Here is a 19,609-nt window from a genome sequence, read left to right as displayed (position 1 = left end):
TATATACACACACACACATATATTTATATATATTTATATATATATATATATATATATATATATATATATGCAGTGGCGTAGTGGATAAGGTGGTGAGCGCGGGATTGGGCAAACGTCCACGCGTAGGTTCGAATTCCACCACGTACCGCTTTGAAGCTATGCCATTTGTCGAGTGGTTTAAAGTTACATGTCACCATGATACCCAGGTTTTAGGTGGTTACACCAAAGATGTGTTTGGACGGTGATATGGGCCCTAGTATGAGTACCACTATAAATAAAACTGCCTGTGCCACTAATGGCCGAAATCTTAACAGCGCTTCCCACATAAACTCTTAAAGCATGACTACTGGCGCTATAGGCCATGATATAAAAAGAGGTCAGAAGGTTAATGGCCACAGGCTTCACTATATTAATCCCCTACAAGTTTATGAAGCTGTAAAAAATCACCAAATGGCAAGCAGAATGAATATGGAAATGCATCATGGTACTCAAGGGGTTAATGAATATCCTGTTGACTTGTGCTCTCATGCTCTCTCTTTCCTGACATCCCTTTCATATCTTAGTATCTTGCAAAAAAATTTTTTTCTTTCTAACCTGAATTTTCTATCAGCTTCCTACACCATCTGTCATATCCAATCACCTTCACATTATGCAAAACTTTTTCATTGATTTCTACCTTTTTAATATACTTTGCAAGAATTACATTCCACATGCACACCTTTTACAGCAACAGCCACACTTATCAATTCACTTCACAAATAATTAATCTTCCTCATCTCATCATCAATTCTTTTATGACATATCAATCTTTTCCATATCACCATGAGCTCACTTTTTTATTGGATTCCACTCTACCTTCGAACTATTTTTCATATCACATCACCTTCTCAGTTTTACTCAACTCACTTGTTTCAGCTTTCTTATTACATCAAACTTGTCTTGCCATTAGCCTCCTCATAAATAGTTGCCAAATTCATCATGTAGTGGTCCAAGAGAATTATCAAAAGAGCACCTTTGTAAATAAATTACAATGATACAATTTGGAGGTCAATACAATAATCATGAGAAGTACCATATTTGCCAGCATACAGGGCACACAGGCATATAAGATGTACCACCATTTCAGTAGGTCAAAATCAAGAAAGAAAAAGTTTTTAGTGTATTTAAGCATATACTATTGAAAGCAATCTAGCAGCATATTACACAAGCAGAAAACAATTATTTTTTCTTTTGCTCTTCAGTTGGTTTTCCATCGCCAGACACGTATATTTTTTTCTTTAGATGGTGGCTTAAAAGTACCTGCTGCCTCTCTATTGAAATGCTCCTTGGTATAATCTGCCACTTGTAGTTTGTAATAGATTGTGTAGCTCAATCATTTTCATCCTGTTCCGATGTGTTTGTTATGATAATAAATTTACCGTTACTCCTCACTGTCAGATGGCATTGACTGAGGGTTCCAATCAGATGATATTTATAAACATGTGTCACAGCCTCAGAGGTTAGATTGCTTTCATTTTCACATTAATTTGTTTTTAATATAATAATACTGTAAATCCTTCAGATATGAGCTACTTGATATACAAGTTTTTTGAGATATGAGCCAAGATTTGGTCCATTTTTTGTTTTGAGATAAGAGAAATTGTTAGATATGAGTTGTGCTTTGGGGTGCTGCCTCTAGTTGGCGCATCAGTCCAGCCTCAGCCGAACTGGTATTTACGTGTTTTCAGCAGATCACGTGCATTGTGGTTCTTTAATCTTCACACTATTTACTTACCTTGTCTCCAAGATAAGAACTCTAAATTTAAAGAGCAGTCTATGCCTGCGCTTATCACTGAGGGAAGAGAAGTGTAAACAAACCTCTCCAGTGGCACAGCCTCTATCTCTCTCTCTCTCTCTCTCTCTCTCTCTCTCTCTCTCTCTCATGCCTACTTCAAACTTCATTTATTCTACGAATAACGTTTATTGGGTCGTCAACGAGTTCTTCTGAGATTATTAAAGCAGCCAGTCTCCTGTGGATGGCTTTATTTATATACTTCAGCTGATCAACAGTCCCAAGTGAGGGTGGGGGGCAAGATGCTGCAGGGTAATGTCTCAAGGAATGCACCTCTCCATGATAAATATACTTTAGAAAGTATCCATTCATATTACCTTTTCTTATATTCTATTATGTGTATATGCAATACTTGTTACAGTGGAGACTCAATACTTGAACTTAATTAATTCCAAATGGCTGTTAAAAAGTTTGACTATTGATACCTATAAATCAGGTAATTCATTCTAAGCTTAGAAAAACCTCAAGTTTATAAAAACTTCAATGTATATTTATATAATTTTTATTTGTACCCACTGTAAATGAAGGCTGGTGATGGGCAACATAAAAAAGGAAGGGAGAAGGGTGGGAAGGAGGAGGGAAGTCGTTGGAGGACGAGTCACCATCCATGAAAATGTCTTTGTGACTTTTCTCCTGGTGTGATTCCTGTGACTCACTAACACTTGTACTCTCACCAGACTTCTTATTTTCACCACTAATAAGCCTCTTTGGTGCCATCTTAAGTTTCTAAATGAAAAACTACTGAGAATGCAGAAGAATGTTGTTTTTCTCAAGACTGCGGCAGGACAAGGTATATGCACTGATATCTGGTATACCGGTATCAGAATGGGACAGTGACAGTTGCGAAAAGCGAGAGGACAGAGGTTTGTACATGACCAAATGTGCAGCCGTTTCATTACCAGATATTTACACCACAGATAAATAAGCATTTGGAGTTAATGCAAGTTTATAAATGAAAAACTACAGATAGAATGTACAAGAATGTTATTCTGACAACCATGGCAGCACAACTGCTGGAGGGAGGAGAGGGAGAGGCCAGGGAGCCTTTGTTTACAACTACATGTGTGGGCGTTCGAGTATCAGGTATTTTTTCGAGTATTACATAGAACTTTTGCGTTCGAGTATTAAAAAGTTCAACTATTTAGACATTCAAGTATTGAATCCACTGTATTTATAAATACCTTTTTCTTACCTAAAAACATAAAATTGTGGTGCTTTTCTAGAGAGGCTGGAGAGGATTAATGGCATTTCAATGCATTTCAATGGAAAATTTTTTTTTTAAATACAAGCAATTTGAGATATGAGTGATTTGAGATACAAGCTCTCTCACAGAACAAATTAATCTCGTATTTTAAGGCACCACTGTACTGGTAATAGCAATAATAATAGTAATAAAATAATAATGCATGTCAGTTAGGGTAGGTAGAGGTACTGACTGCATGAAAGATAAGTAAGTGTCAGGAAGATCATCCTACAGGAGGTCTCAACTTCACACATTACATGCAGGGTGATTTTTTTTTTAGCCAAAATTTTGGGAAAAAGGTGCATCCTATATGCTGTCAAATACAGTATATACCAGGGGAAGAATACATAGAATAAATTATGAGAATAATTCCTTCTTGTCAAGATCATATATTACCTGAAATTGTTTCAAGGAGGTATAAGAAGACTCTTGAATTTTTGTCTTCATGGCAGAGAAGTCCATGGGCTGAGATATGATAGATGAGTACCCAGGAGCAATAGCATCAGTCACTGGCCAAGCAAAGAACTGCTGAGGATCCCTTTTCTCCAGCAGCACTAACAAGTGCTCCAGTAATTGCTGTGTATCAGAAAAAAACAAAAAATCTTACAATCATTGTAATTTATGAGATGTTGAGAGGGCAAACTTTTTAAAAGTACAATTTGAGAAAAAATGCATTTCAAATTTTTGCCTGATGAAAATACAATAAAAACCCTGCATAAAACAATTCCATTTATATAGATATTATTGAAAAGTAATTTTGGTACAAAATTTTATACAAGTACAGTATTAGCTGATATTCAGTTCTAATTGGTTCCTGAAAATCCAATTGTAAAGTGGTAAATCATATAGTGGACATAAGAATGAATCCAAAAAACAGTAATATGTTTCAAGACCTTTACATAAGTGCCCTCATGAGAGAGAGAGAGAGAGAGAGAGAGAGAGAGAGAGAGAGAGAGAGAGAGAGAGAGAGAGAGAGAGAGAGAGAGAGAGAGAGAGAGAGAGGACATTCTCAAGGTCATTCACAGCCACAGTTCACCTCTCAAACCATGGTCAACTGTGCATTGTTCATCCAAACAAATGACACTTTACTATGAACCCTCAGTTTTACATGGAATCAGATTTCAGAGGTACCGGTTAAGTACTATAATTGACATTATATTGATAATAACACTATAATGGCTATTTACTGTTTCTATTAATAAGAAAAATCAGTACAGGTATTCAATGATGATGAATGAGATGCATGAAGATGAAAAAGTAACTGTGCAGCTTAATATAAAGAATATATATGAAGAGAGAGAGAGAGAGAGAGAGAGAGAGAGAGAGAGAGAGAGAGAGAGAGAGAGAGAGAGAGAGAGAGAGAGAGAGAGAGAGAGCACAGACATGTATTAGTATGTGTGAGTGTCAGTGTAAGTCAGTGATCTGATAGTGACAGTGCAGTGGTGATCAATCACCATCCTGATGGCCTAGTTAAAAGTTAAATTAATAAATATCTTTATTTATCTATCTATTTTTTTTATTTATTCATCTTTTTTATTAATTTATTTATTTATTTACTTTTTATTTATTTATTTACATGCTAGATAGCAATGTAACTTGTTTTGTTTGTCTATAATTTACAAAACTTGCTAGGTAGAGAATGGCGACTCCTTGCCTGTGGGGTTCACTGGGGTACACTCATGGTGAATTGTGGTCCCAGGCTGGTTGGACCCACAGCTTGCCAAAGTGAAATGCTAGTTATGCATTTCTATTTGAATGTTGTTGGGCAAATGAGGATAATGACAATACCATACTGAGACATTCCAGAAGCACAAACGTAGAACCCCCTGAAAGTTTACCCAGGAATGGTCCAATGGGCAGGCATCACGTCTGCCTGCAACACCACCAGCACCCCTGAAGTTAAAAATAGGGCGAAGGGATCCTCCTGCCCCTCTCAGTACAAAGGGATCTCGCAGGCTTTATGCAAGCCTCACCCCAACCAGCAAGGTCAGCCATGGGCAGGGACACTGGTATCACTGACGGAAAAAAATCCCTGGCTGCCCTTCACAGAACTCATTGATGCAGCAATTCAATGACTCTTACTGGGAGTTACTTGGCACAGGAAGTGAGCCTGCATGGAGAAGAACAACACATGACTGCCTGGAGTGGTGCCATAAGGTAGGCAAGGCGATGCACCCCCAAACATATGCTTCCCATAATTGAACGATTGACATACACACACACACCATTGATCAACGGAATGGACCAAGTGGATAACGAGAAACTGATCCAGAGAGAAGTAAAAAGCTGAGAAAAGGAAGATGTCTGACAGATGTTAAAAAATATAGTTTCCCGCAAAGATGTATTGAGACATGGAACAGTTAAAATGAAGAAGTAATGTCTGCAACGAGTGTGCATACTTTTAAAGTAAGATTGGATAAGTGTAGATACGGAGATGGGTCCACACGAGCATAAAGCCCAGGCCCTGTAAAACTACAACTAGGTAAAACTAGGTAAATACACACACACACGGAGAGAGAGAGAGAGAGAGAGAGAGAGAGAGAGAGAGAGAGAGAGAGAGAGAGAGAGAGAGAGAGAGAGAGAGAGAGAGAGAGAGAGAGAGAGAGAGAGAGAGAGAGAGAGAGTGTCCCATGCCAGTCTTCTTTTGCTTTTTCCTAGCTCCATTACATGACATTTCTTGGTATTGAACTCCACTTTCCACTTCTTACTCCACTTATAGATCTTGTTTTTATCATCTTGTAACAGCAAACAGTCCTCCTGGGTTTTGATAACTATTTGTAGCTTTGCATCATCAGCAAATAGATTAATGTAACTGTTCAGCAAATAGATTAATGTAACTGTTTATCCTATTGGGAATGTCATTTAAATAAATCTGAAACATAATGGGGGCTAACACTGATCCTTGTGGCACTCCACTTGTAACTTTACCCCAAGATGAGTATGTATATCTGATCACAGTTCTCATATCCCTGTCCTTCGAATAATCCCTTGTCCATTCTAACAAAGTTTCTTGCAGTCCTTCTATGTTTCTCTAGTTTCCAAAGTAGTTTTCCATGAGGGACTTCATCAAAAGCCTTTTTTATGTCCAGGTATACTGTGTCCACCCATCCATCTCTGTTATCCAGTCCTTCTATTACCCTCGAATATAAGCTTAATAAATTTGAAACACATGACCGTCCTGTCCTGTTTGTTATGACTTGTTCTTCTTCCAGATGTTTAACAAATTTTTCTTTGATAAATATTTCACACAACTTTCCCATGATGCTTGTAAATGACACTGGTCCATAATTCAATGGCTCAGTTGCCTTTTCCCCTTTATATATCAGAATTATGTTGGCTCTTTTCCATTCTAGAGGAACTTTCCTTTCATTTAGTGAACTTGTAATTATATCCCAAATTGGATCCAGTAGTTCCTCTTACATTCTTTTAGCATCCATCCTGATACACCATTTGGCTCCATTGCTTTTCTGACATCCAAATAGTCCAACAATTCTCCAGTCCTAATTTTGTTTCAACAATGCACATTACATCCGGGTTTTTCTCTTTCAAATAATCCCTAACCTTCAACACGCTGGATAACAACCCATCTATATTAGTATAAGGCACTTTTAATTTCTTGCCTCCTCCACGACCTCTTCCTTCTTCCATAGATATCACTTCTTTATTCTCATATCCAAAACTCTCCAGTAGAAAGACTTTTTCTCGATCTCTGCCCTTTTCTTGTTTTTTTTTCCTTAGCTTCATTTCTTAGCACTTTCTCTTTTTCCCTCTCCTCCAGGTTCATATCTCTTTTAATCCAAATATCTTCATGTTCAGTATCATCGGCCAGCATCCCTTTCCTTGTCATAATTTCCTCCACCGTCACTTGGGATCTCATTCTCCTATACCAACCTAATCACTTCCTCCAACTCATGGTCCAGCTCCTGTGTGCTGTCCTGGACCTGTTTGATAACAATTTTGGCCAATTCTCTCTCTACACGTTCTTTCATGAACTTATTTAGATTTTTTATCCTTTATCCCTAAAATCATGAAACATTTCCTCTTATCCACTGTATCTCTCACTAGATCTTCTTTCTCCTTAATCACTTGTATCACATGTCTTTTGTTTTTTCCTCAATTTGCCTCATTACTACCTCTGAAAATTTAACCTTTTCCTCTTCTTGTTTATTTGTTTCCATACATTACGTAATTCCTTCAGCTTGTTAACACACAATCCATCTTCCACCCTGTCCTCAATCCCATCCTGTACTTTTACCTGTAAGCTCCTTAAGGAGTTTTTGTAGTCTTCACATGTAACTTTTAGTACATCATTTTGTTTTTTATCTACTGTATCTAATCCTTTAATCTTTGATTAATTACATTAACCTTCTCACATTCAACTAATCTCACTCTCAGCTCTGTGGTTTCCATTGTCAGTCTGTACTGCTTGTCCATTAAACTCAACATCACTTCCTTCAAGTATCTTAACTCTCTATGTTGATCAACCTCCTCATATTTCCCCTTTTGTCCCTAAATCCATACAATTCTTTATCCACATTATCCTCAGTCAATCTCCTGATTCCTACAAGTGTTTCAATAAATTGCAGATTTTCACTCATTGATGTTTGTTTTGATTGTGTCATATGTCTGGCTACACCACTCAGTTCTGTTTCTCTCTCCATTTATAGTCCGTCTGTACGATCCAAAAACTTATTTGTTATGAGTGTGTGTGTGTGTATTTACCTAGTTTGTATTTATCTAGTTTGTAGTTTTACAGGGCCTGGGCTTTACGCTCGTGTGACCCCGTCTCCATATCTACACTTATCCAATATTTCTTTAAAACTATGCACACTCATTCCTGACACCACTTCTTCACTCAAGCTGTTCCACGTATCAACACGTCTTTGTGGGAAAGTATATATTTTCAATATCTCTTAAGATATCTTCCCTTCCTCAGCTTTTTACTATGCGATCTTGTGCTTCGAATGTCATAATCTTCTATCAGGATCAGTTTCTCATTAACTACTTGGTCCATTCCGTTGATCAATTTATAAACTTGTATCAGATCCCCTCTCTCCCTTCTCTTTTCCAGGGTTGGTAGATCCATAGCCTTTAGTCTCTCCTCATATGTCATCCCTTCAAATTCTGGACCCATTCTTGTAGCCATTTTTTGTTGTCTCTCCAGCTTTCTTATGTGTTTCTTTTTATGGGGGGTCCACACTATTCCTGCATATTCCAATCTGGGTCTTATTATAGTACTTATCAATTGAAAATTCTATCAATATGGCTTACTGGTTGATTATTTTCTTCCAACGTCACTCCCAAATCCTTTTCCTTTTTTACTTTCTCCAGTTCTACTCCATCTCCCATCTTATAGATTCCCACTGGTCGTCTTTCACTCTTTCCCATTTCCATGACATGGCTTTTCTCCACATTGAATTCCATTTCCCACTTTTTACTCCATTCCCAGATATTATTTAGGTCTTCCTGCAGTATTTCACAATACTCTTTTTGCTGCACAGTTTCGTATCATCCGCAAACAGATTTATGTAGCTGTTCACTCCCTCTGGCATGTCGTTTATATATATGAGGAAAAGTATTGGTGCTATTACTGACCCCTGCGGCACTCCGCTTTCTACTGCTCTCCACTTGGACTTCATATCTTTAACTACCGTCCTTATTTCTCTGCCCCTCAAAAAATTTTCCACCATCTCAATGTGCTTCCTTTTAAGCCAGCCTTTTCCTCAAACTTCCACAGTAATCTTTGCATGTCTCATGTCTGCATTTAGATGGAATCTCTTTTTTACTCATGATTCTTTAATAATTGATTTCATGAAAAACAAGTCCACATTACTTGCCCAGGCCACTGTAAATACAGGTGTCCCTCGGTTAACGATCGACTACTTAACGATATTTCGCTCATACGATCCCTCCAAATTAATCCCTATTTTTTGGTTAACGATCGCCAAAATTCGGTTAACGATCGGATTGACCAATCGCAATCGCGATCGCAATCGCGATCGCAGCGCCTCCATCCACCCGCGGCCCGTGCAGTAAACACACCACAGTCTTTCCCGCTGTTTTGATTGTGCAACAACAACTCTATCACGCTCGCTCTAAACTTCTTTTTGTGCTTATTTGTGATCAAGTGAACTTAGTGATGGCTTCCAAGCGACCCAACGATTGTTCTCCACCGGGAGATAAGGCTAAAAATCGAGAAAGAGCATTGGCCTTGATATTAAGTTGAACATTGTGACTCGTCATGAGGGTGGTGAAGGGGTAAACTCTATTGCTCGTGCCCTTGGTTTATCTCAATCAACTGTATCAACAGTTCTCCAGAAAAAGTACAAGTGAAGCAGCAGGCCAACCAAGTCACAAACCTGCACAAACACACAACAACTCGTAACAGGGAACCGATTATGGAAAAATTGGAACGTTTGCTGAGGCTATGGATTGAAGACCACACACACCGCCGCATGCCTCTTTCTACCCAACTCGTTACTACTAAGGCACTGAGCCTGTGGGAGGACCTGAAACCAGAATTCAACATAGGCGAGACAGTGTCCTTCAAGGCCAGTAAGGGTGGTTTGAACGTTTCAAACATCGTGGGAGTCTACACAACCTCAAGGTTAGTGGGAGGCAGCGAGTTCGGATCAACTCGCTGCAAACGCCTTCAAGCCTTTGCTTAAAGAGCGCATCGAGGAAGGAGGTTATTCAGCCAAGCAGGTTCTAAACTTTGACGAGACAGGCCTGTATTGGAAGAAGATGTCATCGAGAACGTTTATAGCAAAGGAGGAGAAGTCGGCACCAGGATTCAAGGCATCTAAAGACAGGTTAACATTATTGGTGGGGGGGAATGCCGCTGGTGATCTTAAGCTTAAACCATGCCTTATTTACCATTCCCAAAACCCAAGAGCTCTGTCTGGCTATATTAAGGAATATTTGCCCGTAGTATGGAAGGCAAACAAAAGGGTGGATGACGACTGTTATCATGCAAAGTTACGTGACAGGATACCTCTCCAAATTCCTAAAAGAATATGCTGCCCAAAACAACATTGCTAACAGATTTCTCTTGCTGTGTGACAACGCCCCAGCCACCCAGAGAGCATGAATGACTGGGCAGATAATATTGAGGTCATGTTTATGCCCCAAACACAACTGCCCTCATCCAGCCGATGGACCAAGGAGTCATCGCTACTTTCAAGGCCTATTACCAGCGGCGCACCATGAAACAGCTGTTGGCCTGCATTGACACCCCTGACAAGCCGACCATGAAACAATTTTGGAAGGATTATAACATTAAAAGGGATCGACAACATCGACGAGTCATGGAAGGAGGTGTCCAAGTCGGCAATGAATGGATGTTGGCGTAATTTGTGGCCTGAGTGCGTGGAACGTAAACAGGAAGTCCCTGTCGATGTTACAGCAGTAAGGAAAGACATCGTTCATATCTCCCATAAGGCAGGCTTCAATGAGGTGGACGAGAATGACGTACAAGAACTGCTGGACAGTCATTCTGAGCCTCTCTCAACGACGACCTCATGGAGTTGGAGAAACAAAATACTTTGGAGGAAATGGAGGAGGACAAGGAGCCTGAAAGAACCCTCTCCGTCAAGATTTTCGAGGAGATTTTAATCATATTAACCAGGCCATACATCTTCTCCAGGAGAATGACCCCAACCCAAACCGAAGTAATGGCGTGACTAATGCTATAGAAAATGACATGAAAGTGTATAAAGAACTATTTGAGGCAAAGAAAAGGATGGCAAAACAGACAGTCATCTCATCTTTCTTCAAACCACTCACCGCCCAAGCAACCCCATCCACATCCCAAGCAACCCCATCTACCGATCAAGCAACTCCATCCACCTCCCAAGCTACCCCATCCACCTCAAAAGCAATCCCATCTACTTCCATAGGAGTCATCTCGTCGTACTTCAAAGTTCGTCCTGCTACCTCGAAAAAAACTCCACCCACTTCCAAAACAACTCCATCCACCTCCAAAACAACTCCACCCACATCCAATCTATCCTTCACATCCACCGTAACCTTGAGTGACGATGAGGAGAGCCTGGATGACCCACCCCCACTGGAAAACGTATTCTCTCAAGAATTTGAAGGGTTTGAAGCAGCTGACCGAGTTTGGGTCGGTGTGGGCATGATGAGATTTAATCCTCCAAGGCCCTGTGTCCCTCGGGGCACAAAACAACACACTACGCATATCACATCCACTCCTCAAGGTAAGTACTACCAATTCTAAAGGTGTAAATAACAACTAACAACATAGAAAGTGTCGTTTATTTACGCATCGCGAAATACATGTATGTAGTTGATAATTTCAAATCCCTCAGTTAGCGATCGTTTCGGTTAGCGATCTGTTTTTGGGAAACGTAACCCTATCGTTAACCAAGGGATACCTGTACTGCACAACAGGTACGTAGTGAAGATCAGCTGATTGTCGGAACGGCGCCTGTGCGTCCTTCCTCGACTGCGTTTGCTGTGTGTATTTACCTAGTTGTATTTACCTAGTTGTAGTTTTACAGGGCCTGGGCTTTATGCTCGTGTGGCCCCGTCTCCATATCTACACTTATCCAATTTTTCTTTAAAACTATGTACACTTTTGCTGACACCACTTCCGCACTCAAACTGTTCCAAGTCTCAACATATCTTTGTGGGAAACTAAATTTTTTAACATCTCTCAAACATCTTCCCTTCCTCAGTTTCTTACTATGCGATCTTGTGCTTCGAATGTCATATTCTTCTCTCAGGATCAATTTCTCATTATCCACTTGATCCATTCCGTTAATCAATTTATAAACTTGTATGAGATCCTCTCTCTCTCTTCTCTGTTCCAGGGTTGGTAGATCCATTTTTTTTAGTCTCCCCTCATATGTCATCCCTTTAAATTCTGGAACCATTCTTGTAGCCATATTTTGTAGCCTCTACAATTTCTTTATGTGTTTCTTTTCATGGGGGGTCCACACAACTCCTGCATATTCCAATCTAGGTCTTATTTTAGTACTTATCAATTTCTTCATCATTTCTTTGTCCATATAATGAAATGCTAATCCAATATTCCTTAGCAAATTATACGTCTCTCTATGTATTTACCTAGTTGTAGTTTTACAGGGCCTGGGCTTTATACTCACTCGTGTGGCCCCATCTCCATATCTACACTAATCCAATCATACTTTAAAAGTATGCACACTCGTTGCAGACACTACTTCTTCATTTAAACTGTTCCACGTCTTAATACATCTTTGCGGGAAACTATATTTTTTAACATCTCTCAGACATCTTCCTTTTCTCAGCTTTTTACTATGCGATCTTGTGCTTCGGATGTCATATTCTTCTCTCAGGATCAGTTTCTCATTATCCACTTGATCCATTCCATTGATCAATTTATAAACTTGTATCAGGTCTCCTCTCTCCCTTCTTTGTTCCAGGGTTGGTAGATCCATAGCCTTTAGTCTCTCCTCATATGTCATCCCTTCAAATTCTGGAATCATTCTTGTAGCCATTTATTGTAGTCTCTCCAATTTCCTTATGTGTTTATTTTTATGAGGGGTCCACACTACTCCTGCATATTCCAATCTGGGTCTTATTATAGTACTTATCAATTTCTTCATCATTTCTTTGTCCATATAGTGAAATGCTATTCCAATATTCCTTAGCAAATTATATGTTTCTCTAAAAAATCTATCAATATGGCTTACTGGTTGATTGTTTTCTTCCATTGTCACTCCTAAGTCCTTTTCCTTTTTAACATTCTCCAGTTCAACTCCATCTCCCATCTTATAGATTCCCACAGGTCGTCTTTCACTCTTTCCCATTTCCATGACATAGCTTTTGTTCACATTGAATTCCATTTCCCACTTTTTACTCCATTCCCAGATCTTATTTAGGTCTTCTTGCAGTATTTCATAATCCTTTTTGCTTTATAACTCTGCACAGTTTCATATCATCTGCAAACAGATTTATGTAGCTGCTCACTTCTTCTGGCATGTCGTTAATATAAATGAGGAAAAGTATTGGTGCCAATATTGACCCCTGTGGCACTCTGCTTTCTACTGCTCTCCACTTGGACTTCATATCTTTAACTACCGTCCTTATTTCTCTCCCCCTCAAATAATTTATGTAATTTCTGTAATATGGCACAAACTTTTTCACAGCAGAGTTATACAAATCCATAAATTTATCGTATTTCAATTGCATATCCCTTTCCTGGTATACCACGGACCAGTCAATTTCATTAAAGAACTCCCTTATATGGTTATAATTTACCCTAATATAATTTAATTTTTCCTCACTGCGTTGCACAATCTTATTCGTGCTTAATTTCGTATCCAGCTCAAAGCTTAGGACATCATGATCGCTTCTCCCCAAGGGACATTTATGTTGAATTTCTCTTTTAGAGAGATGCCCCTGGTAAATACCAAATCCAACCTTGCTGCAACATCTTGTCCCCTGCACCTTGTTGGTGATCTCACCCACTGTGTCATCAAGTTATTTGTTGCTACCTTTAACAATTCCTCTGCCCACTCACCACCGTTCACCACTTCGTAGTCTTCCCACACTATTTCTTTACAATTAAGGTCTCCGACTATCATCAATCACTCTATCCTTTCTGATGAGTTCTTGCTTCATTCTGTCTAGAGTATTTCTCATCACCATTTGGTACTGTTCATATTCCCAAGCACTGGTTCTGGGTGCTATGTATACTGTTATAATATTAATGTCCCTCTTGCCATCTGTTATAAGCATACTTATCACTTCCTCATTTCTCTTACTATAGTTCACCTCCTTCACTATCAGATCTTCCTTATTAAGAACCATTATACCATCACCTCCTGTATTTTTTCTATCATTTCTCCATACTTTGTAGTGTTTTACAACAAACCAATCTAGCTTTATTTCGGGCCTTAGCTTTGTTTCCACTACACACATTATGTCCGGTTCGTTATTTCTTAGGTAATCCATACATTCTAGCCTCTTAGACAGAAATCCATCTATATTCATGTAAGTCACTTGTATTCCATTCCTAGTCTCTTTCTTCCATGTAATGTCTATTCTGCTTGTTTTATCCTGTGTGTGTGTGTATGAGAGAGAGAGAGAGAGAGAGAGAGAGAGAGAGAGAGAGAGAGAGAGAGAGAGAGAGAGAGAGAGAGAGAGAGAGAGAGAGAGAGAGAGAGAGAGAGAGAGAGAGAGAGAGAGAGAGAGAGAGAGAGAGAGAGAGAGAGAGAGAGAGAGAGGGAGAGAGAGAGAGAGAGAGAGAGAGAGTACTAATGGGGAGTTTTCAGAAAAAGTAGTTGTCACCAGGTGGCACTACAAGACATGTCTTCTTCACTCACATGAGTAATATACAATATACCTACTGTGTCATTCTATAGAGATGCAATAAGTTTATGTTATATATTTTCAACATAATTCCTTCTAAGTAGTAACACAGGCCGAATCAAACCCTATTGATGAACAAATGTAGAGAAGTTGATTTTTTTATTGAATTGGCATTGAGGCTTATTTGGTCATTTTCACATTTCCAAAAGAGTACACCCTTGATTGGAAGTGTATTAATCCAGTCAAAGACAACATGTGTGTGTCATGTAAAAGTCCAAACCACACAGACGAAGTTACTAGTAAATGGAAACAACAGCTCAAGTATTCTGGCGAGAGTGTTGCTGTCTAACCCAACCTGGGCTGGCCACTTGTTCAACTTAACAAATACATTGTTGGACAATCAGTTAATTCCTGCTGTAATATCCATGCCCCTATGCCCTGAGGAGAAAAGCTTCACATATTCCTCTCTTTTTACTCTAAGGTAGTCTTGTGTTATGCTTATTCTGGTGCTCAATTATTTTGCCGTGTCTTGATCTTCATCTTGACTTGGGCTCGCATTGTGAAAGAGATGCTAAAATCCCATGAAAAAAAAACTATATCTATATTTCATGATGTTACTGAGTATGTTGGGTCATACTATATAGTACAGTCAAAGTTTTTACCTTTTTCATTGTCCAAATCAATAGATTTTTGACATGTAATATGCCACGTATTTAAGATATTGACAGCAGTATTAGAAGAAAATCATAAAAAAATATTTCTGGTTTGACCAATTCCTCCCAAAATTATCCATACAGGATATCTAAAAGTAGATACAGGATGTCAACAGTATCATAATAATCAATATGTTCTACTCATCTGTATGCACTTGGAATTTGATACAACAATATTATAGCTTTTCACCGCCAAAATGTTGCATCCCTTTCTATCTTTTATCACTATTTTTATGTTAACTGCTCTACTGATATTGCTAACTGTATGCCTCTCCTCCTCCTGTGGCCTCGCTGCCCATGGCTATTTTCTTTCTCTCGTTCCTATTTTGCCCAACCCTTTAATACAAGAGTTACCTAGTATTCTCAATAATTCATATCTTTAACTGGTAAACTCCCTACTTGCTTCTGTATATCCATCTTCCTACGACTTAACTTCTTTTAAGAGAGAGGTGTCAAGACATTTGTCCCAGGCTTTTGAATAATTCTTTCAAATCTTTTATGGAGACTGCAATTCCAGAGGCCCTATTTTTCTCTTTTTTTTTTTTTTTTTTTGTCCTTGGCAGTTCTCCCACTAACATAAAAAAAAGTCACTAAGAGACATATAGCAACAGTGACATCTAGTGGCTTAGTTCTGAGAACTCCACATCTTAAATAGAAACTTTAATGGTCTCTTTGATCCCAGCAATAATATTCAACATCTCCTTGGTTATTCATCAACCCCTTTTCAACCCCCTGGATATTCATCAACCCCTTGGATGGTACCATTGACCCCTGGGGATTGATATCAACCACTTTGAGAACCACTGCTCTAGTGAGAAATCCATAGGCTGTGGCCTGCTTAAACCTGTGTTTATCCACCTCAAGCCTGACTTCCTCTGGTACTGCTGGACTGTGAACCTCTTCTGCAAAATCAAATGCTTCTGGAAAACAATGGACAATGTAGTTATCAGAGCATGAAAAATTGGAGAAACATCACTGCATTGGTTCTTGTACTAGATCCATCCTCCAAATGATTTCCTCTAATGATCCTCAGGTGTTCCAGAGGGAACTTGGGACAAAATTGGGATTCCGAAAGGGTAAGAAAATGGACCATGATCCTGTAGTAGTCCATCCACATGTCTTGTTGTCACACTCTGATTGTGGTGATATGAGGCAATGGAGGAGGTAGTAGACGCCTACCGAAACAATAACCAACTCCCAGAGATATCTAATAGCACTAGTTCAGGGGTGCTGTGAACCTTCCATTAAAGCTAGTTGTGATCTTGCTGAACATTTCCCTTTGTGTCTCACAACTCAAGATGGGAGTCACAGCCTGCACTCTAAAGACAACTCTCCTTCTTCACACAAAACTACATGCACTTACCACACATACACCTTTCACTTGAAAATCAAAATTTAAAAGAAAAATGGGTACTCCAAACCATGCCTCAAAGTCCCCTTCTGGAGAGGGGACCAAAAATGTCCCCAGGCTGGACTCTCTCAGTGACAACCACAAATACCTTGACACCTCCCTCAACTTTTTCTACATTAACTTCTGCAACATTCGAGGTCTTAGATCTAATTTTCAATCTGTAGAACACCACCTCTCCTCTACTAAACCTCATCTTCTCTTCCTCACCGAAACACAGCTGTCTGAGGTTCCCTTCTATTTTCTCTAGTCTCATTTACGTTCCAAAGCTGGATGTTGCGTCTATGTACACAATGACTTAATTAACTTGCTCTCGTGCCCATGCTCTTGAATCTTCCAAGTTTCCCACCATCTGGCTTTGACTCAACAGTCACTCTCTAACTAAATTAATCTGTGCTGTCTATCTCTCCCCTAACTCTTCTGACTATAGTAAATTTTTCGACTACTTAACTTCTAAAGTGGAGCACATTCTGTCCCTCTACCCTTACACAGAGATTTCCATTCTTGGAGATTTCAATGTTCACTATCAGCTTTGGCTTTCCTCTCCCTTCACTGACCATCCTGGTGAACTAGCCTTCAACTTTGCTATCCACCATGACCCAGAGCAACTGGTGCAACACCCTACTCATATTCCTGACCATCTTGGAGACATGCCCAACATTCTTGATTTTTTCCTCACCTCTAATCCTTCTGCTTATGATGTCACCCTATCTTCTCTGTTGGGTTCCTCCGATCACAATCTAATTTCTGTATCTTGTCCTATTTTTCCAATCCCTCCACAGGATCCCCCAAAGTGAAGGTGCCTTTGGCATTTTGCCTCTGCCAGTTGTGGGGGACGTGAGGTATTATGCTGATTTTCCCTGGAATGATTACTGCTTTCGTGTCAGAAACCCATCTTTTTGTGCTGAACGCATAACAGAGGTGTTAGTGTCTGGCATGGAGGTGTACATTCTTCATTCTTTTCCTCAACCTAAACCTTCTAAACCTTGGTTTAACTCAGCCTGTTCTCGTGCTATACATGATGGAGAGGTTGCCCACGAAAGGTACTTGAGCCTTCCATCTCCTGAATCTCACACACTTTATATCTCTGCCTGGAATCATGCCAAGTCTGTTCTTCAACTTGCCAAACACTCCTTCATAAGTAGAAAATGTGAAGATCTTTCAAACTCAAACTCCCTTTGAGACTTCTGGCATCTAGCCAAAAACATAAATAACTTCACTTCTTCATCTTTCCCTCCTTTATTTCATCCTGATGGCACCACTGCCATCTCTTCTGTCTCTAAAGCTGAACTCTTCTCTCAAACCTTTGCTCACAACTCCACCTTGAATGATTCTGGGCTTGTCCCTCCTTGTCCTCCTCCCTCTGACTATTGCATGTCTACAATTAAAATTCTTCGTAATGATGTTTTCCATGCCCTCTCTGGCCTACAACCTCGGAAAACTATGGCCCTGATGGGGTCCCTCCTATTGTTCTCAAAAACAGTGCTTCCATGCTTGGACCTTGCCTGGCCAAACTCTTTCAACTTTGTCTATTGACTTCTACCTTTCCTTTTTGCTAGAAGTTTACCTACATTCGGCCTGTTCCTAAAAAGGGTGACCATTCTAATCCCTCAAACTACCCCGTCCTATAGCTTTAATCTCTTGCTTGTCTAAAGTTTTTTAATCTATCCTGAATAGGAAGATTCTCAACCATCTGTCACTTCACAATCTTCCATCTGATCACCAGTATGACTTCCTTCAAGGTCGCTCGACTGGTGATCTTCTGGCTTTCCTTACTGAGTCTTGGTCATCCTCTTTTAGAGATTTCGACGAAACTTTTGCTGTAGCATTAGACATATCAAAAGCTTTTGATAGAGTATTGCATAAAGCTTTGATTTCAAAACTGCCCTCCTACAGCTTCTATCCTTCTTTCTCTGCAACTTTATCTCAAGTTTCCTTTCTGACCGTTTTATTGCTGCTCTTAAATCTATTAATAGTGGAGTTCCTCAGGGTTCTGTCCTGTCACCCACTCTCTTTCTATTATTCATTAATGACCTTCTTAACTAAACTTCTTGCTCTATCCACTGCTACGCTGATGATACCACCCTACATCTTTCCACATCCTTTCAGAGAGGACCAACCCTTCAGGAAATCAGCAGATCCCACAGGGACGCCACAGAACGTCTGACTTCCAATCTTTCTAAGATTTCCGATTGGGGCATAGAAAATCTTGTAGTTTTTAATGCCTCAAAAACTCAATTCCTCCATCTATCAAGTCAACACAACCTTCCAGACAACTATCCCCTCTTCTTCAATGACACTCAACTATCTCCCTCTTCCACACTGAATATCCTCAGTCTGTCCTTTACTCATAATCTTAACTGGAAACTTCACATTTTATCTCTTGCTAAAACAGCTTCTATGAAGTTAGGTATTCTGCAGCGTCTCCACCAGTTTCTTTTTTACCCCTCCAACTGCTTACTCTGTATAAGGGTCTTATCCGCCCCTTTATGGAGTAATCTTCACATGTTTGGGGGGAGTTCCAGTCACACAGTTTTACTAGATAAGGTGGAATCAAAAGCTTTTCGTCTCATCAACTCCCCTCCTCTGACTGTCTTCAGCCTCTTTCTCACCACCGAAAATGTTGCATCTCTTTCTATCTTTTATCGCTATTTTCATGCCAACTGTTCTACTGATCTTGCTAACTGCATGATTTCCCTCCTGCGGCCTCGCTGCACAAGGCTTTCTTCTTCCTCTCATCTCTATTTTATCCAACTCCCTAATGCAAGAGTTAACCAGTACTGTCAATCATTCACACCTTTCACTGGTAAACTCTGGAGCTCCCTCCCTGCATCTGTATTTCTGACTTCCTATGACTTGTCTTCTTTTAAGAGGGAGGTATCAAGGCATTTGCTTCCTAATTTTGGCTGATGCTTTTTCATCTCTGTAGAGAGCCAGCACTCAAGTGGGCCTTCTTTTTTTTTTTTTTTTTTTTTTTTCCCTTGGCTGGCCCTTTCCTACATAAAAAAAAAAAAAAAAAAAAACATGATCCAGTGTTCCTGTGTGCTCCATGGACTGAGGGTGGGCATAAGGTATGGCCTGCACTGCACCCACCTCTG

General features: G+C 39.7%; 1 protein-coding gene across 6 annotated transcripts in view; it reads right to left on the bottom strand.

Moving 5' to 3' along the window:
- Positions 1-19,609, bottom strand: part of LOC123511364 (bromodomain-containing protein 7-like) — a 473,159-nt gene that overhangs the window by 300,654 nt on the left and 152,896 nt on the right. For all 6 annotated transcript variants that reach the window (XM_045267176.1, XM_045267179.1, XM_045267177.1 and 3 more), the window contains one exon: positions 3,471-3,650. In XM_045267176.1, the coding sequence (XP_045123111.1) occupies positions 3,471-3,650 (180 nt within the window). The remainder of the gene's footprint in view (positions 1-3,470; positions 3,651-19,609) is intronic.

This window comes from Portunus trituberculatus, chromosome 31 (genome assembly GCF_017591435.1).
Source record: "Portunus trituberculatus isolate SZX2019 chromosome 31, ASM1759143v1, whole genome shotgun sequence".
Taxonomy (NCBI): Eukaryota; Metazoa; Arthropoda; class Malacostraca; order Decapoda; family Portunidae; genus Portunus; species Portunus trituberculatus.
The sequence above is the reverse complement of the archived record's forward strand: the minus strand, read 5'-3'. Positions and strand labels throughout refer to the sequence as shown.